We start from the raw sequence: 25,954 nt of genomic DNA, 5'->3' as shown, positions 1-25,954 counted from the left end.
GTTTGGGGTGGGGGTGGGGGCGGGGGGGGGGGGGGTGGCCTGAGTGAATAATCTTTTATTGGTTGTTTGTCCCGCCACTCGCATCATCACCACCAATCACGTTTATGTTCATTGAACATCAAAAGAGTGAAGAAGCCATATTTTGTACAACTGAACTAGAGCATACAGCATTTTTACAGATCTAAGTGAAAGTCATCATAATCAGTTCCAACATTATAGCAGATAAACAGAATATTGAGGGTTATTGAAGGCCTATATTCAAGGTGGTGTCGATTACTTGTTTGCACAACATGGTGACTGCTTGATGCCTGTCTGATGTAGGTACAGAGCTTTATAACCAAGGTGCCAAATCCTCCAAAGTTGTTGTAATTACAATGGCCACAGAGTCCAAATGAAGCACTATTAAATCGCTGCAAAAATAATGGGTTTCAGTGATTGAGAGGCAAGGCCATGCTGTTGGAAGGCAAAACAGAATTTCCTTACAGCTGGTGCCAGTTAATAGCCAATTTCTGCACAATTATGCTACCCTCCCATGAATTCACTGAATTGTAAAGTACATTACATTATCCCAGTGATAGTTTGGATAGCCTGTCACATATCACTTGGTCATCTTGATAGATTGTTATTCCTTGAACATGATATGATAAGGCACAGTCCTATACGAAAGCGTATCTGCATTGCAGCAGAAAGTCAATTTCCAAGGGACAGAAAGTCTGAAGGAATGTTTGGTCTTCACTCGGGGTCACAGATCCTATAAAGGTGTATCTCTTTGAATGCGTCCGGGCCACCGTCCTTCCCCAGATAGACTTGGTAATCCAGAGGTACTTTATCTACTCACTGGCTAAGGTTGATCCCTCCCTGAAGGACGAGCACAGGACAGCATTATAAGTGTGCATTATGCTTGACATCATAGAAACATTACATTCTCAAAGTGTGGAAAACAGACAGCATACTGACTGAAGGTTTTTTATTAACCTTTATTTAACTAAAACAAATTCTTATTTTCAATCCCAGCCTAGGAACGAACAGTGGGTTAACTGACTTGTTTAGGGGCAGAACGACAGATTTTTACCTTGTCAGCTCAGGGATTTGATCTTGCAACCTTTCAGTTACTAGTCCAACACTCTAACCACTAGGATACCTGCCGCCCCAACTAAGTAATGAAGTAACGAAAGTGCTTCCTGGAGGCTTGAAACTATAATCAATAGAGCACAAGTGGAGTATTTTCATGGTGGTCTGGGTCGTCACATTTTTTTTTTTTATGAACTGAAAGAATGAGAGACTACTTAGACTTGTCCAATAAGAAACACTAATTTCTGTTATCAGTTGCAAACAGTGTGCCCAAATGAATACACCCCGGATAATGGTGTCCAATGTTTACCTACTTCATTTGATCATTGGGCTGTAGAAAGTACTCAAACACATTGTTCATGATGAGAACATCTGAATTCTGTAACAGGGAATCCTGAGTCATGTTATTTGCATGGATGACCTGGGGAAATGTGAGACAAAGAGAGACAGCTGTGGCACTTATATTCTTCAAAAATATAAGACAAAGCTCAAGAGACAAACTCAAATCAAATTGTATTTGTCAAATGCACAGAATACAACAGGTGTAGACCTCACAGTGAAATGCTTACTGAAAAGCCCTTAACCAACAATGTAGTTTTAAGAAAAAAAGTGTTAAGTATTTACTAAAGTAAAAAATAAAAATAAAATGTTTAAAAACGTTGTTGTTGAAAAATAACAAATAATTAAGGAGCAACAATAAAGTAACAGTTGCGAGGCAATATACAGGGGGTACTAATGATCACTTTATCTGTATTCGGTCACTGAAGCCATTCTTCTCCACAGCCATATTTTGAAGCCTGATAAACTCTGCACTGATCTCTATCCCAACAAGCCGAGCTGCAGAGCTGTACAGGTACCCCTGAAGCACAAACAGATGACTGGAAGAGTAAATACTTTTGTGCCAAAGCATTCATGAAACTGATTTTCCTGCAATATTGTCCACCACTAGTCTCCCAGTCACTGGTAGGACATGCTGGAACAGGAACTGGAGCTCCAGTATGGAAGAGTGAGAGATGAACTCAGAATAGAAACATAAAAAATAGACATTCATTTTGACACAATGCTGCTATATGAGGTTTATAACCTGACCCTCATCTTACACATCTACTAATTATTGATAGTCCAGTGTAACTCAAGTAAGTACAATAGTTGGCCATGCGAGGCAAAAAACCTGCCCATGGGAGCTGTTCTGTGAGAGCCACATTTCAGGCAGTGGTTATGGCTCATCTTGCCCTCCTCACATAGTGTATCTACTGTCTCCTCGACATACAGGAAAACATCTTCATGCAGTGTGGGTTGGGGGTTCTGCTGGGTCTGAGTAATCAATTAATGATAAACAGAATTAGGCCTATGTTTTGTTGAAGCCTTTAAGCAGGAAGTCATCCCGCTGTAGTTTGTTTTATTTGATTCCTCAATGAAAATAAAAAGGTATACACACCTTGCACCAAATACAAGAACCCCAGCTAGTAAATCTGGTGAAAAAGTGTTTGTTGTATCATGAAAGCAATTACTGTTACACACCTTCTGAATAGCCAAGGACTCCAAAAGAAGACTTATTCTGAGATCCTATGAAGTACTTTGAAGTATAACCTTTTGATTGTCAACCAACCCATCATCCACTTTATCTGCAAAAAAAACAAAACAGAGTAGCTAAATTTATACAGTTGAGTCAATATTATCATACATGAACATGGTATGGTTGATTTCAGTTGCGGCCCGTCATTCAGTGCAGGTGTTTTGAGTCTCACCTGTTATGCTTAAAATAAAAATTAAATAGAAATCAGACTGTTTTTTAAATTCTGGCATTAATTCATGTCACAAATCAGTTTGTAAACAATGTAAAAAATATCTATATATCCTTGAGTAAATAAAGCTGCATACAAACATGGTCTCTTTCTTGAGTGAGTCAGCCTAGCTCAATGCTTTCTGTGTTGGAAGGGCAGCCAGCGAAAGCACAGAACATAGGCGTTGGTAATGTTCTCTAGTTGCACCGTGATTTGCTCAGTGTTTTGTCACTCATGGGGACACTACATCACCACAGAATCTACAGGGAGAGCCAGGCCGTTCAAGCCCCTTTGGGTTCTGCCATATATTTACAGCAGAAGTGCCCATCAAAGAAGGCTCAAGGTCCTAGAGTATGCTAGGTTTTGTGTAGGCTTCCCATGGCATGACATTTTGATATCCATTTAAATCTCTTTCGGACACGGTGACCTTTATCAATATATTCACCTGTATTTATCCCCCCAAAATAAATAAATAAATAAAATGAAACGCTAATTAGCTGATAATGTGGCTATCATAAAGAACTACAAATGCCATGTTGATCTGGACGAGACTGCTGAATCGAGGCAAAGGTAAGAATCTCTGGATTACCTACCTAATGTTAGCTAAATGTCGTAATTAATAAATTGGCAACATTTCTTTAAATTGACAATTCTGTGAACTGTCTTGTGCAAGTTTTAAATTGACACAAAACCTGTTAGCAAATGTGTCAGCAATAGATGATGTGCTGGAGCTTGCAGGGATTTGCAGTTTTGTATGATATCTATTTTGATGTTAATTAGCATTTTGGAATCCGAATCTGTCACGCCAGGGTAAGCTACACAAAACACAGCAGACTCTATGACCTTGAGAGCCTTCTTGGACGGGCATTTCTGCTGTAATTCTATTTCTAAAATCTGTTTATAAAATAATCAATGGGAAAAACAAATGGTGGGAAAACCAATAGAACCATTTCCCTGTTTGACCGCTAGGTTTTATGGGTATTATTATGACAGTTGGGCTCTACTGGCCACAGATAAAATAATGTCAAATCAAGTTATGTCTACCATAGCTTTGATTGGACTGATCATGTCAACATCATCTGTTCAAAATCTTAAAATCAAAAGCTAGCAAGACAAGAAGTCATCACTACGAATCACGTTGACGATTGACAGCAAAATCCTTTTCAATCCTTGCCATATGAAGAGAAATGATAGATAAATCATCTCGGGGGCTCATCTGCTATTGGACATAAACATTACACTACAAGTCGGAAATCGCTAATTCAACAATGAGTGGTATGGAAGGAATCAGTGACAAAGCGATCACTATTTTCCTCCCCCTACCTGCTATTAGATGGAGAGGGTTCGTGGTAATGACTGAAGCAGAATAAGTGGAATCAGAGTCTGGGTTTAAGCATTTAAAATATCTGTCTGAAAGGGTCTATTTTCCAGGCTTCAAAACATTCACACGCAACACCTTGGGCTAGAAAATGTATAATAGATTGGCCATGCAGTCAATGCAGCATGACTCCATCCAGAGAATGCCAGGCTTTGATGACAGATTTTGATTACAAAGTTGACCCACAAGAAGGACCGCTGGTCACTTGTTCAAGTGAGCACAACTGTGAGTCCAAAAATATTTATTTTATGCAACTGCATAAATGCTTTAATATGGCAGGGATACTGTAGCTAAGAAAGTAATACTAAGTGTATGTTGTGTAGTAAGCTGTTAGTTGCCCATGTGTGTCACCCAGGGTTGCCAGATCTAGTTAAAATGTATAGCCCAGTGACCTCTCAAATCCTACCCACAAGGCCTGAAAAGTATGCCAAAATGTTTTTTTCAGCCGCAAGAGAGGAGTTGACACATTTATCCATTAAACTCTTTTTCAATAACGTTATCGAGTGAATTATGAAGGAATATTAACGTAATTTGAGTGATGACAGAGGATCTCGAAATCTGCAAGAAACACTTTGACGAAATTCAAAAAACGAATGTTAGGCTATTTTCTGGCAACTGTGCCGTTATGTGCCAGACTACAAACCGTTATAAATGGCCAATTTGAGAGATTTACTAATTATTTCAATAGCCTTAGGCTACTGACAAAAATCTGGGTTTATAATCGCAATTCAACTTTGTCATGGTTTGCTGAGCTATAGCCTAAAGCCCCTGATAGGCCAACAACTCATTTCAGGGAAAAGTCCACAATGAAACTGAAATTCGCCTAAATGATACATTTGCGATAGAGCTGTGACCATGACCGCAAACATCCAATTTAATCAACTAAACATGGATATGAATAATTGCCTAATAACAGAAGTCTACAACAACAAACTGAAGTTAGCTATCTATTAAATATATTTGCCATCTCCAGGAAGGCTACACAAGTGGCACAAATTGATTTGGGATTTGGAAAATGGGTTGGAAATAGGTGTCCCCACGACCAATCTGAATAGCCTTCCTACCTACAACTGGAACAAAGTTGTCACGATGTAAGCCGGTGCTGCTCTGTCTCCATGACTCAGCTGCCTGCTGCAGCGCTCTCTCAACCAGTGCTCAACACACATACACAGCAGTTGCAGGTCACAGTGAAAAATATCCTGAACAAAAATATAAACGCAACATGCAACAATTTCAAAGATTTTACTGAGTTACAGTAAATTAATTAGGCCCTAATCTATGGATTTCACATGACTGGGAATACAGATATGCATCTGTTGGTCACAGATACCTTAAAAATAATTGGCCTCACAATGGTCCTCAGGATCCCATCACAGTATTTCTTTGCATTCAAATTTCCATCAATACAAGAACTGTGTTCGTTGTCCGTGGGTTATGCCTGTCCATACCATAACCCCAGCACCACCATGGGGAACTCTGTTCACAACATTGACATCAGAAAACCGCTCGCCCACACAACACCATACACATGGTCTGCGGTTGTGAGGCCAGTTGGACGTACAACAAAATAACAAAGTGAAAGCCAGAAACGAAAAAGTTCTGTATGGTGAAGACAAAGAGACAGAAAGCAATCACCCACAACTCAAGTGGGAAAAACAGGCTGCCTAAGTATGGTTCTCAATCAGAGACAACGAACGACACCTGCCTCTGATTGAGAACCATACCAGGCCAAAAACATAAATACTACATAGAAAAAAGAACATAGACTACCCACCCCAACTCACGCCCTGACCAAACTAACACAAAGACATAATAAAGGAACTAAAGTCAGAACGTGACAACAATAGTAGAGAGAATAATTTATTTCAGCTTTTATTTCTTTCATCACACTCCCAGTGGGTCAGAAGTTTGCATACACTCAATTAGTATTTAGTAGCTTGCCTTTACATTGTTTAACTTGGGTCAAATGTTTCGGTTAGCCTCCACAAGCTTCCCACAATAAGTTGGGTGAATTTTGGCCCATTCCTCCTGACAGAGCTGGTGTAACTGAGTCAGGTTTGTAGGCTTCCTTGCTCACACATACTTTTTCAGTTCTTCCCACACATTTTCTATGGGATTGAGGTCAGGGCTTTGTGATGGCCACTCCAATACCTTGACTTTGTTGTCCTTAAGCCATTTTGCCACAACTTGGGAAGTATGCTTTGGGTCATTGTCCATTTGGAAGACCCATTTGCAACCAAGCTTTAACTGATGTCTTGAGATGTTGCTTCAATATAGCCACATAATTTTCCATCCTCATGATGCCATCTATTTTGTGAAGTGCTCCAGTCCTTCCTGCAGCAAAGCACACCCACAACATGATGCTGCCACCCCCATGCTTCACGGTTGGGATGGTGTTCTTCGGCTTGCAAGCATCCCCCTTTTTCCTCCAAACATAACAATGGTCATTATTGCCAAACAGTTCTATTTTTGTTTCATTAGACCAGAGGACATTTATCCAAAAAGTACGATCTTTGTCCCCATGTGCAGTTGCAAACCATAGTCTGGCTTTTTTATGGCGGTTTTGAAGCAGTAGATTCTTCCTTGCTGAGCGGCCTTTCAGGTTATGTTGATATAGGACTCATTTTACTGTGGATATATATACTTTTGTACCTGTTTCCTTCAGCATCCTCACAACGTCCTTTGCTGTTGTTCTGGGATTGATTTGCACTTTTTGCACAAAAGTACGAAAAATCTCTAGGAGACAAAACGCGTCTCCTTCCTGAGCGGTATGACGGCTGCGTGGGTCCATGGTGTTTATACTTGCGTACTATTGTCTGTACAGATGAACGTGGTACCTTCAGGCGTTTGGAAATTGCTCCCAAGGATAAACCAGACTAGTGTAGTTCTACAATTTTTTTTCTGAGGTCTTGGCTGATTTCTTTTGATTTTCCTGTGATGTCAAGCAAAGAGGCACTGAGTTTGAAGGTAGGCCTTGAAATACATCCACAGGTTCACCTCCAACGGACTCAAATGACGTTAGTTAGCCTATCAGAAACTTCAAAAGCCATGACATCATTTTCTGGAATTATCCAAGCTGTTTAAAGGCATAGTCAACTTAGTGTATGTAAACTTCAGACCCATTTGAGTTGTGATATAGTGAATTATAAGTGAAATAATCTGTCTGTAAACAATTGTTGGAACAATTACTTGTGTCATGCACAAAGTAGATGTCCTAACCGACTTGCCAAAACTATAGTTTGTAAACAAGTAATTTGTGGAGTGGTTGAAAAATAAGTTTTAATGACTCCAACCTAAGTATATGTAAACTTCTGACTTCAACTGTATACAGAGTACCAGTCAAAAGTTTGGACAGACCTACTCAAGGGTTTTTCTTTATTTTTACTAATTTCTACATCGTAGAATAATAGTGAAGACATCAAAACTATGAAATAACATGTATCATGTAGTAACCAAAAAAGTTTTAAACACATTTTATACTTGAGATTCTTCAAAGTAGCCACCCTTTGCATTGATGACAGCTTTGCACTCTCGGCATTTTTCCGACCAACTTCACCAGGAATGCTTTTCCAACAGTCTTGGAGTTCCCACATATGCTGAGCACTTGTTGGCTGCTTTTCCTTTGCTTTGCGGTCCAACACATCCCAAACCATCTCAATTGCGTTGAGGTCAGGTGATTGTGGAGGCCAGGTCATCTGATGCAGCACTTCATCACTCTCCTTTTTGGTCAAATACACAGCCTGAAAGTGTGTTGGATCATTGTCCTGTTGAAAACAAATGATAGTCCCTCTAATAGCAAACCTATCGCTGCAGAATGCTGTGGTAGCCATGCTGATTAAGTGTGCCTTGAATTCTAAATAAATGACAATGTCATCAGCAAAGCACCCCGACACCATCCATGCTTCAAGGTGGGAACCACACGTAGAGATCATCCGTTCAACCAACTCTGCGTCTCACAAAGACACGGCGGTTGGAACCAAAAATCTAAAATTTTAACTCATTAGACCGGTCCATTGCTTGTGTTTCTTGGCCCAAGCAAGTCTCTTATTTTTATTGGTGTCCTTTAGTAGTGGTTTCTTAGTAGCAATTCGACCATGAATGCCTGATTTACACAGTCTCCTCTGAACAGTTGATGTTGAGATGTGTCTGTTACTTGAACTCCGTGAAGCATTTATTTGGGCTGCAATTTCTGAGGCTGGTAACTCTAATGAACATATCCTCTGCAGCAGTGGTAACTCTCGGTCTTCCTTTCCTGTGGCGGTCCTCACGAAAGCCAGATTCATCATAGCGCTTGATGGTTTTTGTGACTGCACTTGAAGAAACTTTCAAAGTTTTTGAAATATTCCAGATTGACTGACCTTCATGTCTAAAAGTAATGATGGACTGTCGTTTCTCTTTGCTTATTTGAGCTGTTTTTGCCATAATATGGACTTGGTCTTTTACCAAATATCTTCTCTATACCACCCCTACCTTGTCACAACACAACTGATTGGCTCTAACACATTAAGAAGGAAATAAATTCCACAAATTAACTTTTAACAAGGCACACCTGTTAATTGAAATGCATTCCAGGTGACTACCTCATGCAGCTGGTTGAGAGAATGCCAAAAGTGTGCAAAGCTGTCAAGGGAAAGGATGGCTACTTTGAAGAATCTCAAATATATTTGGATTTTATAAACACTTTTTTGGTTACTATTTCATAGTTTGTCTTCACTATTATTCTACAATGTAGAAAATAATAAAAAAAAATAAAGAAAACCCCTTGGTGTGAGTTGGTGTGTCCAAACTTTTGACTGGTACTGTATGTAGAAGACCTTCAGTATACTCAGTTGAACTGTAGTTGCCCTCCAGTGGGTGGAGCACTTACAACCTGTTAGAGTTATAGTATGCTCAGATTCTATGTCTATATTAAATAGTTTATCTGGTAAATCTAATAGGAGTGATATACTATTGGAGTTATGGAGAATTTAGAGGTAGAGGCTGGGTGTAGCAGTGAGATTCTGCTGGGTCCTAGCACATTCAGGTGTGGAAGGGAATGAAATTGTAGACCAGTTAGCCAAAATATCTTAAAAACGAGAGATAATTGATGTTCCACTGGGTGGAGGTGAGGCCAAATGTAAGATCAGAGCCATTTTGATAGATGTGTGGCAGAAGAGATGAGACTCTGAACCCAAAGACCGGCATTTATATGCCCTCCAAAGAAAGGTCAGTGGACCAAGATTCAAAGAACAGATTAGGAAGGAAGAGGTGGCGTTTGGTCGATTGCGTTAAGGACATTGAACTCATTACATCTGGTTGGCAAGCATGTGAATGGTTTGTGTCTGCAGTGTACGGTTGAGGAAACGGTGGTGCATGTGTTGTATGTTGAAGGGAGGGAAGGACTGAAGCGTAGGGTCATTGAAGTTAGGAAGGATTTGGGGGAGGGGGGTATATTACTAGTTAATAGGGCTCTTTTCCCCCCTCAGAAGTACGTAGGATTTACAAAACCGTGAGTGCCCACACTCCAGCACAGTTGGTAGCGGCATGCACCTTTAACGTTTGCGGACCACCATCATGTCAAAGATGAAGAAAAAACAGCAGACACTGCCTCCCGTGGAATTAGTGACAAATCTGTGGGCAGTTTGTCACCATTATAGCGCAATTTATGTATTGTGGCTTCGCTGGCATTTGGAGTTGAACTTTCAAATCTGAGAGAAAACATTGTTCAAATCATGTTCTGTTGCTGATTGGCTTATTTTTAGGCAGTTAAGAAACAAGTGTTATTTTCTTCTCAGGAAGGCCAAATCAGAATATTTTATGTCTGTTACCACTGATAACCTGAATGACCCTAGAAAGTTTTAGAAGGCTATTAATTAAGTCTAGGTCTGGTAACAGTCATGTTAATGAATTACCGTCGTGTTTTGAAGGACTCTGTTGCTATATAGGACAAAACTGAAATGCTGAATTGTTTCAATGAGCACTTTGTATTATCTGGTACGCTGTTTGATTCAATGTCCTCTGTCTCTGTACAACCCTGTGTGGATGAACCAGTGAGAGCTGGTCAAACGTTTAGCTTTTTGCCATTCTCAGTGCAGGTGGTACATAAAGCCCTGAAATCCTTAGATCAGAGAAAGCCTGTAGGTCCTGATCTTTTGGATTTATCCTGCTAACTGTTCCAAATGTCTGAACTGAATTTGGTAAAAAGGGCTTTTACGTACTCTGCGCCATCGTCTTGGAACACCTTACAAAATACTTTTCAACTGGAAGAACTTGTCCCGATTGGTGTTTTTAAATCACTGATGAAAGATTGAAGCTGATTCCCTGACCTGCCAATGTTTTTAATTTGATGTTTTTTTATTTTGTTATAGTCTTGTGAATGCAATGGTTCTTGGCCAGGGCGCTCTTGAAAAAGAGATTTTAATCTCAATGAGCCCTTCCTGGTTAAATAAAGGTTACATAAAATGTTTTTTTAAATGTGTAATACCTTGGCTGGAGGCTGCGTTACTGAGAACACAGGTTGCAACTTTGCTGATGTGTCCAGTTAGTGTATCGTTTGTATTTGCAAAGGATAGCTGACTAACCTGGTAAAATAAAACTCTTTGGACAAGGATTATTAAACCTTTCTAAACCATAACATCAAGATTGTAGTTCACATTGAGGCAGCTGCGGTTCACTTTCAACCGACCAGCATGGTCTGAGCAAGATGCAAAAAGAAGAATGTAAAGCTAATGTCATGCTACTTTTACCACGAGGCTGAGAAAACATTGCTGTTGAAGCCAATTTCCAGCAACTGTACACAAACTGCATTCAGAAAGTATCCAAACCCCTCGACTTCTCCCACATTTTGTTAGCCTTATTCTAAAATGTATATTTTTTTAAAGTGTCAATCTACACAATGACAATGCAAAAACAGGTTTAGAAATGTAAAATGTGTTTAAAAGAACTGAAATATCACATTTACATACAGTAAGTATTCAGACCCTTTACTCAGTACTTTGTTGAAGCACTTTTGGCAGCAATTACAGCATCGAGTCTTCTTGGGTATGAAGCTACAAGCTTGGCACACCTGTATAAGAGGGGTTTCTCCCATTCTTCTCTGCAGAGGATCAAGCTCTGTCAGGTTGGATGGGGAGCTTCGCTGCACAGCTATTTTCATGTCTCTCCAGAGATGTGCGATTGGTTTCAGGTCCAGGTTCTGGCTGGGCCACTCAAGGACATTCTGAGACTGCTTTGCCGGGGCTGTGTGCTTAGGGTCGTTGTCCTGTTGGAAGGTGAACCGTTACCCCAATCTGAGGTCCTGAGCGCGCTGGAACAGGTTTTCATCAAGGATCTCTGTACTTTGCTCACTTTCTTTCCCTCAATCCAGACTAGTTTCCTAGTCCCTGCTGCTGAAAAACATGCCCAAAGCATGCTGCTGCCAGGTTTCTTCCAGAAGGGACGCTTTGCATTCAGGCCAAATTCAAACTTGCATCAGACCAGAGAATTTTGTTTCTCATGGTCTGAGAGTAGGTTGTCTTGTGCCTTTTACTGAGGAGTGGCTTCCATCTGGCCACTCTACAATAAAGGCCTGATTGGTGGAGTGCTGCAGAGATGGTTGTCCTTCTGCAAGGTTCTCCCAGCTCCACGGAGGAACTCTAGAGCTCTGTCAGAGTGACAATACGGTTCTTGGTCACCTCACTGACCAAGGCCCTTCTCCCCTGATTTCTCAATTTGGCTGGGCAGCCAGTTCTAGTAAGACTCTTGGTGGTTCCAAACTGCCATTTAAGAAAAATTAAGGCCACTGTGTTCTTGGAGACGTTCACCGCTGCCGAAATGTTTTGGTACCTTTCCCCCAGAGCTCTGTCTCAGCGCTCTACAGACAATTCCTTCAACCTCATGGCTTGGTTTTTGCTCTGATATGCACTGTCAACTGTGGGACCTTATATAGACAGGTGTGTGCTTTTCCAAATAATGTCCAACCAATTGAATTTATCACAGGTGGACTCCAATCAAGCTGTAGCAACATCTCAAGGATGATCAATGGAAACAGGATGCACCTGAGCTCAATTGCAGTCACATAAGCAAAGGGTCTGAAGACTTATGTAAATAAGCTAATTCTGTTTTTTATTTATTTGAAAGAAATGTGCTGTTGTATAGCTAATCTCATGCTATTCTACACATTTTACAATGAGGCTGAGATAATTTAGCATTTTTATAGCAAATTTCCTGCTATTCTTCACATTTGCCATGAGGCTGGGAGAACATTTAGCAGTTTTACAGCAAATTCCCTGTAATTCAGTTTTTTTTGTTGCCATGGCTTATGACCTGTTCATATGCTATCTGGGGAGAGGGACAACCTTGCGGGGTGTGTTGTGCACCAGTGATTGAGAACCCAAGGGATGACTAAATGCCCCCATGGGTTCTCGAGAGCTAGACTCAATAATTTATCTAATGTTGGGGTTATAGGAGGACAGGCTCATTGTAACGGCTGGAATGGAATCAATGGAACGTTCCAAGCATATGGAATTCATGTTTGACTTCGTTCCATTTACCATGATTTTGCAAACCTGTCCTCAAGACCCCAAGGGATGCACTTTTTGGTTTTTGCCCTAGCACTACACAGCTGATTCAAATAATAAACTAATCATCAGGCTTAGATCATTTTTATCAGCTGTATATTGTTAGGGGAAAAACTAAACACGCACCGCTTGGGGTCCCGAGTATCGACTTTGATAAATGCTGAATGCAATTTCATTCGTCCTTCAATATCGCCTCCAACCAGCGTTAAATACCAATTTTTGCATCCAGTCAAACAACTTCGGCAGATCCTTGGAATTAACTGTGGAGAGTAATTGTAGGATTTTATTTTTTTGCGTCTAAAAAGTTATTCAACAAATATTTTTCTACATACAATTGCTCATGACTGAGGTAAATAGTTGCTCAAGCTTACATTTTCGTAACGCATGTGTCAAATTCCAGATACATATTTGAAGAGGTACGAGAATTTGCTAATGATTATTATTATTGGTGAAAATTGAGTGGGTTTCGTATATGGTATTTAGTTCATTTAACTTATTGTAGAAAATACTGTTTTTAAAAAAATATTTTTTACAAAGGAAATGAACGCGTGTTGAATTAAAAAAACGATAGTTTATGCCACGTGGGGAAAAAAATTACATTTGCACTACTTTCAAATCCAGGGGTCACAAAGTGGTAAACATGAACCCGGAAGTAGATAGGAACGGGGGTATTTTAGATTACGCTCATTTTTATTGTTTTTTTTTTCGGGTTAGTTATCTCAAGATAGTTAGTAAACCTTATATAACGATCTTTATGTTTATAATAATTATAATGTAGTAGTCAACTACTGTTTTGTAACTGTTTAAATGCTATATATCGATTGAAATTATAATGCTGTCGGGATCCACATGCTCGGCGAATCCCTGCCTCATCACCGCAGTTGTTGATGCGACCGTTAGCTTGTTAACTAGCAATTTAGTTAGCTTTACAAGCGGTGTCAATGCTATCGCTCAATAAATGTCTACTTGCAAGTGTTGTATTTTGGTAGTTAATTGTGTGACCTAAGATCCTGCCATACTGTCTTAGCCATCTGTTTACTAATGTTAGCTAGGTAACGGAGTTGGCTTGTCACATTGTTTATGTTCTCTGCTCAGTTTAGGAAGTCAACCACGGACGTTTTGATCACAAGAGGCAGCGAAAGAAAGGTGTGGCGACAAGGGGGTTCCCCCTCAGTATTGAGGCCGTATTTCTCAACTGAATTTGTAAGGCCCTTTCCCCGAAAACATTATTATCCAGTGGTTGTAGTAGTTGGCAGTATGACAGAACAAGCTTGTTATTCCAAATACATATTCCAGGTTCCACAAGAACTGACAATATGGTGTTAGCCGACTTGGGAAGAAAAATAACCTCAGCGTTGCGATCACTGAGCAATGCCACCATCATCAATGAGGAGGTATTATCATATCAGAAATCTTGTTTTTGGTTCAACTTTTGGAAACAAAAAAACCCTTACTTTTTTTAAAGACAGGTTTCACCCACGCCAGACTGTATGTATTTCCCATAGATTGTGTTATTTTTCTCTAGGTATTAAATGCAATGCTGAAAGAAGTATGTGCTGCCCTCCTAGAAGCTGATGTCAACATCAAATTGGTGAAGCAGCTCAGAGAAAATGTCAAGTGAGTAACAATATTCAGGCACACACTGTTATGTAGTAGATAAAGCTGAATTATGTTTTCTTTTTAAAACGTAGATTCAAAATGTTTCCAGCTAATGTACTTTTTCTGACCACAGGTCAGCCATTGACCTGGAGGAGATGGCCTCTGGGCTGAACAAGAGGCGAATGATTCAGCATTCTGTGTTCAAGGAGCTGGTCAAGGTCTGTCTCATTCTGACAATTATTAATTCAATGTTTGACATTTAGTGTTGCGTGAAACTTAGAATAACTCTGTACATTATTGGTTCAATGATGGTCCAGTGTGAAGTAACTGAATGAGTTAAGGTTTGATAGAAAACTTGGGTAGATGTCTGACTACCAGCTGTTGGTGGGACTTCATGGATATTTCCACAGTGGTGGTTTTCAAGTCATGTGGTCTATTGCTATTCTGAGGTGTTTTGAATGAGTCAACTATAACATAAGTAATCGGTTTTCTTTATTTACTGTACAGTCAAACCTGTCATTCCCCTCCTTAGCTTAATTCATCAAAGGACCCAAATAGCTGTATTTTAACATTTTGATCACTTAGCTATACATCCTTAGTTAGGGAAGGCGTACTCTTGGCTATAGATGCTATCAGTTTATGTTTCATATGGGTCACAGATCAGATGGCTTGTTTACACTTTTATTTTTAAGAAGCTTATGTGGTTGGGTGAGACGCACCCCTACATTCTCACTTCACATCTTTGACAAAGATGCAATGCTTATGTGTTAGTCACATTTGATTGGATGGGAGTGTTTGTTTATTTGTCTAAGATTTTGCTCTTGTTGTCATAGCTGGTGGATCCAGGTGTCAAGGCTTGGACACCCACAAAGGGAAAGAACAATGTCCTCATGTTTGTGGGTCTTCAGGGCAGTGGGAAAACCACAACATGTTCCAAGGTGAGCCATTCCTGGATATCAGCCTAAAGATAAGGTAATTCAGTTGGCCATTTGTCCAAAATGTATTATACCTTTGACCATTTCATTAATGTATTGAATACTGTTTCCACAGCTGGCGTACTACTACCAAAGAAAAGGGTGGAAAACCTGTTTGATATGCGCTGACACTTTTAGAGCTGGTGAAGTTTTATTATCTTAATATATCTGTTTGATAGTCCATCTGGAAAGAAATGAGCAATAGCAACTAAGTCTACAGTCTTTTTTTTGTGTGTGCGCAGGTGCTTTTGATCAGTTGAAGCAAAATGCAACAAAAGCCAGAATTCCATTCTATGGAAGGTATGACATGCTTTGCATTTGGTTGCTTCTCAGCTGGGTGATCCATCTCAAGTCATTTTTTGTTGTTGTGATATTAGATTTTCATGATAATGCTTGCATATACAGTACACTAACTTTGTTATATCCAGTTACACAGAGATGGACCCTGTCATCATAGCTGCGGAAGGTGTGGAAAAGTTTAAGAATGAGAGCTTTGAAATAATTATTGTTGATACCAGTGGTCGACACAAGCAAGAAGATTCCCTTTTTGAGGAGATGTTACAGGTTTCCAATGCAGTGGTAGGTAACAATCTGATAACTATCCAGACCCCTTCAATATCATCAATACAGTAAACTAATGCTAAACTTAATCTCTAGGGACATTTAGATTTCTCTGCCACCCTAAGCTTTTGTATTGTCATTATAAAATGTAATGCTCCAAAGAAAATTTACTAATGCATGGTTTCACCCCAAGCATGCATCTCTCTCCTCCAGCAACCCGACAACATTGTGTACGTGATGGATGCCTCCATTGGTCAAGCTTGTGAAGCACAGGCTAAAGCCTTCAAAGACAAAGTAGAAGTTTCCTCAGTTATAGTGACAAAGCTAGATGGCCACGCCAAAGGTGGTGGTGCTCTCAGTGCGTACGTAAATAGTGATCTTTGCTCAAACAATTTATCCACGTTATGGTGAACTGAGTTTCCTTTACTACTGCAGAATGCATAAACTCAATGCTAAGCCGGACATTTCGTTCTCATGTATCCTTTTAGAGTGGCTGCTACTAAGAGTCCCATCATTTTCATTGGTACTGGTGAACACATTGATGACTTGGAGCCATTTAAGACCCAACCCTTCATCAGCAAGCTACTGGGTAAGCTGTGAACCCTTTTGAATAAAGTGTAATCATAAGAGGTCACATGGCATGTCTTTTTTTTTTGTTGCCTGTTTTGTACAACCTCTTGAGTTGTGTATTTTTGTCCTCAGGCATGGGAGACATTGAAGGTTTGATCGACAAAGTCAACGAACTCAAGCTGGATGACAACGAGGAGTTGATTGACAAGTTGAAACATGGTGAGAATGAGATCATCACTGTAATACAGGCCCCATATAATAACCGACATAGGGTATGCTTATGCTCTGCAGTCCATAACAGTTATACATTGTCATGTGGTATAGTTGTTGGGTCACATTGTTGATAAGCATCTTCTAATCACAATTTGTGCCACAGGTCAGTTCACTCTTAGAGACATGTACGAGCAGTTTCAGAACATCATGAAGATGGGACCATTTGGCCAGATCATGGTAAATAAACGGCAACCTGAATCCCTATTTAAATAATGATCCGCACTACACTGTAAAGCTTATTTCTTTTAGGGCTTCATGCTATAGATAAAACCAGAATGTCAATGTTTCAGCGCGAAGGCCTTTCGAAACGGTCAACTGTATCCCTTGTTTTTAATTTGCCCTGATTATGGTAAATAATGGCTACTTAAATGTTTTGGTGCCTTCAGAAAGTATTGATACACTCTTGACTTATTCCACATTTTGCATTATAGCCTGATTTCAAAATGGATTCAACAGATTTTTTTTTAACCATCTACAAACGATACCCCATAATGACAGTGAACTTTGTTTGTTTTTTTGCGCTGAAATGTATTGAAAAGTCTAAGACCTTTCAATACCTGGATTGTGTAACATTTTCTCTATTCAAGCTCTGTCAAATTGGTTGTTCCTCATTTCTAGACAACCATTTTCAGGTCTTGCCATAGCTTTTCAAGTAGATTTAAGTCAAAACTGTAACTTGGCCACTGAGGAACATTCACGGTTTTCTTGGTAAGCACCTTCAGTGTAGATTTGGCCTTTGTGTTTTAGGTTATTGTCCTGCTTTATGGTGAATTAATCTCCCAGTGTCTGGTGGAAAGCAGACTAAACCAGGTTATTCTCTAGGATTTTGCATGTGCTTAGCTCATCCCGTTTTATTTTTTTATCCTGAAAATATTCCCAGTCGTAGCATAACCATTACATTATGCAGCCATCACTGCTTGAAAATATGGAGAGCGGTACTCAGCTGTATTGGATTTGCCTCAAACATAACACTTTACCTTTTTGTCAGGAATGCAATTGCTTAGTCACATTTTTTTGCAGTTTTACTTTTGTGCCCTGTTGCAAACAGGATGCATGTTTTGGAATATTTTTGTTCTGTACATGCTGCTTTTCATTCTGTCAATTAGGTTGGTGTTGAGTAACTACAATGTTGATCTGTCCTCAGTTTTCTTCTATCACAGCCAATAAACTCCGTAACTGTTTAAAAGTCACCATTGGCCTCATGGTGAAATCCCTGAGCGGTTTCCTTCCTCTCTGGCAATTCAGTTAGAAGGACGCCTGAATCTTTGTAGTGACTCGGCTGTATTGATGCACCATCCAAAGTGTAATAACTTCACAATGCTCAAAGAGATATTCAATGTCTGTTTTTTTTTTTTTTTTTACCCATCTACCAATAGGTGCCCTTTGCGAGCCATTGGAAAACATCCCTGGTCTTTGCTTGAATCTGTTTGAAATGCACTGCTCGACTGAGGGACCTCACAGATAATTGTATGTGTAGGGTACAGATATTCAGTAGTCATGTTAAACACTATTGCTCACACTGAACCCATGCAACTTATTATGTGACTTAAGCAAATCTTTACTCGTTAAATTATTTTGGCTTGCCATAACACAGGGGTTGAATACTTAATGACTCAATACATTTTATTTTTTTCTTGTATTCATTTGTATAAAAAATAATTCCACTTGACATTATGGGGTAGTGTGCGTAGGCCAGTGAATAATCTCAATTTAAAGATCAGGCTGGAAAAACTAAGTGTGTGAATACTTTCTGAAGGCACTGTATATTATTCTAATCACATAAGATGCTAATCTTACTTCTGTTATTGTCACAAGGGTATGATCCCAGGTTTCGGAACGGACTTCATGAGCAAAGGTAACGAGCAGGAATCCATGGCCAGGTTGAAGAAACTCATGACAATTATGGACAGCATGAATGACCAAGGTAAATACACTGAGTGTACAAAACATTAGGAACCTGCTCTTTCCACGACAGGCTGACCTGGTGTATCCAGGTGAAAGTTATGATCCCTTATAGTAAATCCACTTCAATCAGTTTAGATGAAGGGGAGGCTTTTTTATTAAGAACAAATTGAGACAATTGTAACATGGATTGTGTATGTGTGCCATTCAGAGGGTGAATAGGCAGGACAAAATATTTAAAGTGGCACTGACATCGTTTTTAACTACTTTGCAGATATGAAACAATCCTCATATCTGTCAAATGTAAATTTACCAGTTTATACAGTTTATACAAAATTAACTTCAGAGGTTAGGTTAGGTCAAACGGATTCAAGTTTCCCTGCATTCAAGTTTCTGGCCACTAGGAGCGCCGCCTCTGGGTGAACAGGTTCCTGTTTATTTCCTTTGTGCCAGCATCTGTCTGTGGTGGTAAATAAACAGCCACAAAGTATAGCTGCGAACTCTCTAGGCAATAGTGTGGTCTACAGTTTAAGATATTCTAATTCACGTGAGCAAAATCTTGAGACTTCCTTAGATTTCATGCACTAGCCGTTGACAAATATGCACAGACACCCCCCCCCCCCCCCACACACACACACACACACACACACACACACATCTTACCAGAGTGTGCTGCTCTATCTAGCCAGTGCAGTGTTTATCCCGCTAGCTGAATATCCATCTTATCACTCAGCCACGATTCCATGAAACATAAGATGTTAGTTTTTGATGTCCCTTTGGACGAGATACGATCACGTATATCCTACCAATGATTGTATGTTTGAGTATTGTTGATAGTAACAGCACCTTTCCCACTCGCCTTCTGCGGATGCTTATGAGGCACTCTGCTCTGTGTCCTCTGTTCCTGCGTCGCTTTCTCTTGCCAGTAACGGGGATGTTGGCCTTGTCAGGTGTTTGCAGTATATCCTGTGCGTCCTGCTTGTTGAAGAAAATATCTTAGTCTAATCCGAGGTGAGTGATCGCTGTCCTGATATCCAGAAGCTCTTTTTTTTTTTGCTGTAAGATATGGTGGCAGAAACGTTATGTACAAAATAAATTACAAAACGCGAAAAACACACTTGCACCATTGGCTAGACGCCTGTAAAACTGCTGCCATTTCTTCCGGCGCCAAGATTCTCTGGTCTGATTTAAACCAAGCGTCACGTTTGGAGGGAACATGGTACCATGTGCGTGGTGGCAGCATCATGCTGTTGATTTTTATTTTTCAGCAGCAGGGACTGGGAGACTTGTCAGGATTGAGGGAAAGATTTAATGGGGTGAAGTGCAGAGTGATCCTTGACAAAAACCAGCTCAGGACCTCAAACTGGGGCGGTGGTTCAACTTCTAACAGGACGTTGACCCTCAGCACACAGACAAAACACAGGAGTCCTTGAATGGCCCACCCGGGCCCGGACTTGAATCCAATCGAACATCTCTGGAGAGACCTGAAAATGGCTATGCAGGAAATGTCAGGAAATGCTACAAATTGTCATTCTTCTTGTATATGAACAGATTTGAATAAGATCTAATGTTGCTGAAATGGCGTTAGTTCCATTTGAATTTCCTTTCGAACGGGCAATGGCTGTAAGTGCCAGGCACACGGGTTTGTCAAGAACTGCAACGCTGCTGGGTTTTTCACGCTAAACAGTTTCTCATGTCCCTAGTAATGTCAAGAATGGTAGCATTCCAGAGGGACATCAGAGACTGTAACGTTCTTTGCTTCACGGAAACGTGGCTTACTGGAGAGACGCAATCCGAAGCGGTGCAGCCAACAGGTTTCTCCACGCATCGCGCAGACAGGAAAAAACATCTTTCTGGTAAAAAGAGGGGCGGGGGCGTATGCCTTATGACTAACGTGACATGGTGCGATGAAAGAAACATACAGGAATCAAATCCTTCTGTTCACCTGATTTAGAATTCCTCACAATCAAATGTAGACCGCATTATCTACCAAGAGAATTCTCTTCGATTATAATCACAGCCGTATATATCCCCCCCCAAGCAGACACATCGATGGCTCTGAACGAACTTTATTTAACTCTCTGCAAACTGGAAACAATTTATCCGGAGGCTGCATTCATTGTAGCTGGGGATTTTAACAAGGCTAATCTGAAAACAAGACTCCCCAAATTTTATCAGCATATCGATTGCGCAACCAGGGGAGGAAAGACCTTGGACCATTGTTACTCTAACTTCCGCGACGCATATAAGGCCCTGCCCCGCCCCCCTTTCGGAAAAGCTGACCACGACTCCATTTTGTTGATCCCTGCCTACAGACAGAAACTAAAACAAGAGGCTCCCACGCTGAGGTCTGTCCAACGCTGGTCCGACCAAGCTGACTCCACACTCCAAGACTGCTTCCATCACGTGGACTGGGAGATGTTTCGTATTGCGTCAGATAACAACATTGACGAATACACTGATTCGGTGTGCGAGTTCATTAGAACGTGCGTTGAAGATGTCGTTCCCATAGCAACGATTAAAACATTCCCTAACCAGAAACCGTGGATTGATGGCAGCATTCGTGTGAAACTGAAAGCGCGAACCACTGCTTTTAATCAGGGCAAGGTGTCTGGTAACATGACCGAATACAAACAGTGCAGCTATTCCCTCCGCAAGGCTATCAAACAAGCTAAGCGCCAGTACAGAGACAAAGTAGAATCTCAATTCAACGGCTCAGACACAAGAGGCATGTGGCAGGGTCTACAGTCAATCACGGACTACAGGAAGAAACCCAGCCCAGTCACGGACCAGGATGTCTTGCTCCCAGGCAGACTAAATAACTTTTTTGCCCGCTTTGAGGACAATACAGTGCCACTGACACGGCCTGCAACGAAAACATGCGGTCTCTCCTTCACTGCAGCCGAGGTGAGTAAGACATTTAAACGTGTTAACCCTCGCAAGGCTGCAGGCCCAGATGGCATCCCCAGCCGCGCCCTCAGAGCATGCGCAGACCAGCTGGCCGGTGTGTTTACGGACATATTCAATCAATCCCTATACCAGTCTGCTGTTCCCACATGCTTCAAGAGGGCCACCATTGTTCCTGTTCCCAAGAAAGCTAAGGTAACTGAGCTAAATGACTACCGCCCCGTAGCACTCACATCCGTCATCATGAAGTGCTTTGAGAGACTAGTCAAGGACCATATCACCTCCACCCTACCTGACACCCTAGACCCACTCCAATTTGCTTACCGCCCAAATAGGTCCACAGACGATGCAATCTCAACCACACTGCACACTGCCCTAACCCATCTGGACAAGAGGAATACCTATGTGAGAATGCTGTTCATCGACTACAGCTCGGCATTCAACACCATAGTACCCTCCAAGCTCGTCATCAAGCTCGAGACCCTGGGTCTCGACCCCGCCCTGTGCAACTGGGTACTGGACTTCCTGACGGGCCGCCCCCAGGTGGTGAGGGTAGGCAACAACATCTCCTCCCCGCTGATCCTCAACACTGGGGCCCCACAAGGTTGCGTTCTGAGCCCTCTCCTGTACTCCCTGTTCACCCACGACTGCGTGGCCACGCACGCCTCCAACTCAATCATCAAGTTTGCGGACGACACAACAGTGGTAGGCTTGATTACCAACAACGATGAGACGGCCTACAGGGAGGAGGTGAGGGCCCTCGGAGTGTGGTGTCAGGAAAACAACCTCACACTCAACGTCAACAAAACTAAGGAGATGATTGTGGACTTCAGGAAACAGCAGAGGGAACACCCCCCTATCCACATCGATGGAACAGTAGTGGAGAGGGTAGCAAGTTTTAAGTTCCTCGGCATACACATCACAGACAAACTGAATTGGTCCACTCACACAGACAGCATCGTGAAGAAGGCGCAGCAGCGCCTCTTCAACCTCAGGAGGCTGAAGAAATTCGGCTTGTCACCAAAAGCACTCACAAACTTCTACAGATGCACAATCGAGAGCATCCTGGCGGGCTGTATCACCGCCTGGTATGGCAACTGCACCGCCCTCAACCGTAAGGCTCTCCAGAGGGTAGTGAGGTCTGCACAACGCATCACCGGGGGCAAACTACCTGCCCTCCAGGACACCTACACCACCCGATGTCACAGGAAGGCCATAAAGATCATCAAGGACATCAACCACCCGAGCCACTGCCTGTTCACCCCGCTATCATCCAGAAGGCGAGGTCAGTACAGGTGCATCAAAGCTGGGACCGAGAGACTGAAAAACAGCTTCTATCTCAAGGCCATCAGACTGTTAAACAGCCACCACTAACACTGAGTGGCTGCTGCCAACACACTGACCACCAACTCCAGCCACTTTAATACATCCTGCTACAACTTGATGTATATACAACTGTGGGAATATGCCATTTGGTATCTTGCCTATGCTGCTCTGTACCATCACTCATTCATATATCCTTATGTACATATTCTTTATCCCCTTACACTGTGTACAAGACAGTAGTTTTGGAATTGTTAGTTAGATTACTTGTTATTACTGCATTGTCGGACAGAAGCACAAGCATTTCGGCATTAACATCTGCTAACCATGTGTATGTGACAAATAAAATTTGATTTGATTTGGTCCACCACCCAAAATACATCCTGCCAACTTGATGCAACTGTGGGAATGATTGGAATCAACATGGGCCAGCATCCCTGTGGAACGCTTTTGACACCTTGAGTCCATACCCCGATGAATTCAGGCTGTTCTGAGGACAAATGAGGGTGCAACTCAGTAGTGTATCTAACCCTCTCGTCAATAAACAGTCAATTACAAACAAAAGGGTTACACTAGATGTGTAATTGTTTTCCTAACCATGGATTCTTTCTTTGCAGAACTTGACAACAAAGACGGTGCAAAGCTTTTCACCAAGCAGCCGAACCGAATTGCCCGAGTTGCGCGGGGTTCTGGGGTTGCCACCAGGGACGTCCAGGAGCTGCTCACCCAGTACACAAAGTTCGCACAGATGGTGAAGAAGATGGGTGGCATCAAGGGCTTGTTCAAAGGTATGCACTTCTTGGATGCATATTAACATTACTAGCTGTCAAATCCTTGCTTCCTCCATTTTCCCCCTGCCCCTCTCAAATTACATTGGAAGAGGTCTGAGGGAAGGGCCTTGGCTCTTCTCAACTGCACTTTGTGATAAGAGGAAACGAGAACAAAAGAAGCAAGGATTTCATGGCTAGTCATGTTTTCAGACACAGCCCTGAAACTGAAGCACTGGTCCACTAACACAATTTTGCTTTCTTCAAGTAGTAGGCGATGTCTCAATTTTTTTTAACATGTTTACAGGTGGTGACATGTCCAAGAATGTCAACCCCTCTCAGATGGCTAAGTTAAACCAACAGATGGCAAAGATGATGGACCCAAGGGTTCTCCACCATATGGGTAGGCATGACTTTCACTTCCATTTTTATGTCATGTCACTTTTCCCAAACTATTCCTTTGTTACTTTGTACTTAGATTAGTTCAATGATTTGAATATTGTCAGTCCAAATGTAATGACATGGATGTTATATAATGCATATTTGGCATAGACTGCATGGTATCCCTGATCTACAAATTACCTTGCACCCCAAATAATCATTTGATTAAGATTAGCTATTCTCATCCTCGCCACCTTGCTGTCGAGTTTAACTGATTCTCCCCCCCCCCCCCCCTCCCCATTGAGACATGCTGATTTCTTTTCTCTCATCTTCAGGTGGGATGGCTGGTCTCCAGTCCATGATGAGACAGTTCCAACAGGGTGCAGCTGGCAACATGAAAGGGATGATGGGATTCAACAACATGTGAACCACTGAGCCTTAACACAGCAAAATAAAAAGATTGTCATTTGGATTCAGCAAGAAGGTGTGGTGACGCTTTAGCAAGAAGGAGAGCAGTGTTATTTTGCCTCAGTAATATAATTCATGAACACGTTTGTGTATAAAATGATGCAGAAAGCATATTTACAGGTCAGGATAAATAAAACAAGTTCTCTGATTTTTACAGTAATTGTAAATGAGGCCCACAAGATACAGAAATTGTGGGGTCATATCCATTAGGAACCAAATGGAAGAAATTGGCATGAAACCGGGAGGCACTACCTGGACTTGTCCAATAAGATACGCATTTATTTTGTTGCAATATTATTTTTTTATGTTTTGTGCCATAAACACAACCCTTATTTGGAGAGCTGGTGAATGGGTATGCTGATGTTAGTTTGTGAAAATTATTTTTGAAAATGTTATAATAAAATTTGTCTTGCAATGTTTTTAAAAGCCAGTCTCCTTTTCTCTCATATTTGCTCAATGACTGTCAATTATTGCCCTATCAATTAAACTCTTTGCATGACTATTGAAAAATGTGTACTTGTTGGGTCACTGCATTTCAAGGATATTGAGCAGAAAGGCTAAATTTTACATTTAACATTACTGATTGATATGTTTATCCCAGCCAGTGCTTTACTTGGGCAGGAGCTCACTGGAACAAAGTACCAGGCACCTTTAAAGTAAAATACTTTAAAGTGCTACTTAAATAGTCTTTTTTTGGGGGGGGTCTTTATATTTTTGACAACTTTTACTTCACTACATTCCTAAAGAAAAGTATACTTTTTACTCTACATTTTCCCTGACACCCAAAAGTACTTACATTTTGAATGCTTAGCAGGACCAAAATGGTCCAATTCTCTCACTTATCAAGAGAACATCACTGGTCATTTTACTGGGTAACTTTTACTTGAGTTATTTCCTATCAAGGGATCTTTCCTTTTACTCAAGTATGACAGGTGGGTACTTTTTCCACCACTGATATTAGCTCAAGGGTTTTGCAGAGTTGTTGCATCTACATATTATCCCTAACCCCTTTTCAGTCCAAGTCGAGAACTTAACATATTTAATTTATTCAAAAAGAAACATTGAACCAAGAGGCTCACTCTTATCGGTCCAACAAGCAGGACAACTGTTTCATATAGATAATTATCTGGAAAGAAGCCAGACACGTCCAAAAAAATCACTGTTGGGAAAACATGAACATGTCATCTGATAATTCATCTACTATTTGGGGTAAGGGCCTATGATTGGACACGCTTCTTGACGGGTCTTGGCTAGAAGGGATACAGTTTATGTCAAATTGGCGTGAACAATTATTTGTTTAGCTTTTTAGCTACCCCTAACCCTTTTCCTAACATTGATCTAATTCTCATAACCTGCTACGTTACTTATCCATACCTGCTGCGTAAGTTCTAACCTGCCACAAAAAGTAAATTCTGACAAACTGTATCCCTTCTAGCCAAAACCCTCTTGACGTGGCATT

The 25,954-nt window shown here is 41.1% G+C and overlaps 1 protein-coding gene and 1 pseudogene across 4 annotated transcripts; one reads left to right on the top strand and one right to left on the bottom strand.

The window, feature by feature from the left end:
• Positions 1-1,381: 1,381 nt before the first annotated feature.
• Positions 1,382-10,440, bottom strand: LOC139374456 (uncharacterized; annotated as a pseudogene).
• Positions 10,441-13,396: 2,956 nt separating this feature from the next.
• LOC139375045 (signal recognition particle 54) lies at positions 13,397-25,005 on the top strand. Of its 4 annotated transcripts, none has more exons than XM_071116420.1 (17): positions 13,397-13,438; positions 13,866-13,973; positions 14,067-14,164; positions 14,296-14,387; positions 14,503-14,587; positions 15,203-15,307; positions 15,420-15,486; positions 15,586-15,643; positions 15,772-15,922; positions 16,118-16,266; positions 16,393-16,493; positions 16,607-16,693; positions 16,851-16,924; positions 18,563-18,671; positions 23,497-23,667; positions 23,954-24,049; positions 24,363-25,005. In XM_071116420.1, exons 3-17 carry the CDS (start codon positions 14,087-14,089, stop codon positions 24,452-24,454), a joined length of 1,515 nt encoding a protein of 504 aa, XP_070972521.1. In that variant the 5' UTR covers positions 13,397-13,438; positions 13,866-13,973; positions 14,067-14,086; the 3' UTR covers positions 24,455-25,005. The 4 variants fall into 4 exon arrangements, with proteins under 4 accessions (XP_070972521.1, XP_070972520.1, XP_070972523.1 ...); XM_071116419.1 differs by having other exon boundaries at positions 13,397-13,479; XM_071116422.1 differs by having other exon boundaries at positions 13,407-13,438; positions 13,871-13,973.
• The last annotated feature ends 949 nt before the right edge of the window (positions 25,006-25,954 follow it).

The sequence above is a fragment of the Oncorhynchus clarkii genome, chromosome 19 (assembly GCF_045791955.1).
Source record: "Oncorhynchus clarkii lewisi isolate Uvic-CL-2024 chromosome 19, UVic_Ocla_1.0, whole genome shotgun sequence".
Classification (NCBI taxonomy): domain Eukaryota; kingdom Metazoa; phylum Chordata; class Actinopteri; order Salmoniformes; family Salmonidae; genus Oncorhynchus; species Oncorhynchus clarkii.
This window is presented reverse-complemented; position numbering and strand designations above follow the sequence as displayed.

Coding starts and splice junctions, on each gene's coding strand:
- LOC139375045 (XM_071116420.1), top strand. CDS start 14,087: ATGGTGTTAGCCGACTTGGGAAGAAAAATAACCTCAGCGTTGCGATCA. Junction 18,672..23,496: donor GGACAGCATGAATGACCAAG/GTAAATACACTG, acceptor CTTTCTTTGCAG/AACTTGACAACAAAGACGGT. Junction 24,050..24,362: donor AAGGGTTCTCCACCATATGG/GTAGGCATGACT, acceptor TCTCATCTTCAG/GTGGGATGGCTGGTCTCCAG.